The 1578-nt window shown below is 51.5% G+C and overlaps 1 protein-coding gene across 1 annotated transcript; it reads left to right on the top strand.

Annotated features, from left to right (window-relative positions):
* The first annotated feature begins 1020 nt into the window (after window positions 1–1020).
* LOC308521162 (large ribosomal subunit protein eL39-like) lies at window positions 1021–1377 on the top strand. The gene has a single exon (XM_081094014.1). The coding sequence runs from the start codon at window positions 1112–1114 to the stop codon at window positions 1265–1267; it is 156 nt and encodes a 51-aa protein (XP_080950140.1). The 5' UTR covers window positions 1021–1111; the 3' UTR covers window positions 1268–1377.
* Window positions 1378–1578: the final 201 nt, after the last annotated feature.

The following is a 1578-nucleotide window of genomic DNA, read 5'->3' as shown; positions in this document are numbered from 1 at the left end:
CATGTGCACGAGTCCTGCTCACAGACCCCCACCCCCCACCCCCACCCCCCACAAGCCTCTCCAGGCTGAGGCATCGCGATTCACATACTTCCCTGAAGTTAGAGCCACAGACCTAGAATAAGGGCTGTTGCCCAATGCCTGCAGATGCCTCGGTCACAGTCATTTGATGTGCTACCAGGAAAATCTGGCAATGTGTTGTTATGCTAAAAATATCTCCCCACCAGCACCCCACCCCCATAAGGATGAGAACAGGGAAGAATGAATACTCGCCGCTGTTGAGAAGGCATTTCATAAAATTTTCCTATCAGTTTCTGTAGTTTTTGACACAGATATGAACGCTAAATATTAAAACTAATTTTAAAAAAATTAAAGTGCTGTGCCACCACTCTGCTTCCTTTTGGAGGGGCTTCTGCTTGCGTATTTTTTTTAACCTTTATTGTTGAAAGTATTACAGATGTCCCTTTTATTTTTTTTCTCCATAGACCCCCCCCTCTACGCTGCACCTCCCGCTCCCAGGCCTTTACCACTCTATTGTCTGTGTCCAGGGACTACGAAGAGATGCATGTAAGTTCCCAGGTTAGTCTCTCCCCACCCAGCCACCCACCCCCAGCCTTCCCTCTGAGGTCGGACAGTCTGTTCCATGCTTCTGTCTCTGGATCTATTTTGTTCATCAGTTTACCTTGTCCATTAACTTCCACGCATGAGTCAGATCCTGTGATACTTGTCTTATTGCGCTCAGCACAATACTCTCCACGCTGTTGCAAATGGTAAGAGTTTACAAATAGAAAGAAGGAGCGCTCACCATTCGCCTTGGTATTTCTAATGGCTGTCGGCCTCACCCACCAAGCAGGTGCCGCTGGCAGTGACCACTCACAGGAACCCGCCCAGGCCGGAGCAAGCCAGCGCTGTTCCCGCAGCTCCCAGAGGGCCTGTGCGTGAGGGGAGAGTGCTGACGTCAGCCCCCAGGCCCCGCCCCGGAAGCTCCGCTAAGCACGTACTTCCGCCCACGTCCTCCTCTCTTCGCCATTGCTGAGGTGGTGCCGACGGTTGACGGTTGACGGTGGACTCCTGAGAGCAGCCGGCTGGTGCGTGCACTTGACTTTCCTTCGCTATGTCTTCTCACAAGACCTTCAGGATCAAGAGGTTCCTGGCCAAGAAACAGAAGCAGAACCGGCCCATTCCCCAGTGGATCTGGATGAAGACGGGGAACCGAATCCGGTACAACGCCAAGCGGCGGAACTGGAGACGGACCAAGCTGGGCCTGTGAGGAAGCGCCGCGCCGCAAGCGTCCCGCGTCCACACGTTCCCGGAAAGGTCGCTACCATCTGGACAGTTGGACGTGTGGGGGGGAATTGTTGGAAGAATGAGACTTTTCTCCCGGTGACTATTTTCCTGCACTCAGAGGTCGGTTCGGTAATAAATATGTGAGACCTTAAAAAAAAAGTGTGGTGTCATAGAGTCTTTAAGGACAAATGCCGTAGTCCGGGCCATCTTTTTTTCCCTTTTTAGGCAAAATGGGGTAGAACTAAGTTTTTTAAAACTTAGCCTCACCGAACTGGTTACCTGCTGTTTTGTTTT

Source organism: Myotis nattereri (assembly GCF_964212035.1).
Source record: "Myotis nattereri genome assembly, chromosome: 6".
Taxonomy (NCBI): Eukaryota; Metazoa; Chordata; class Mammalia; order Chiroptera; family Vespertilionidae; genus Myotis; species Myotis nattereri.
This window is presented reverse-complemented; position numbering and strand designations above follow the sequence as displayed.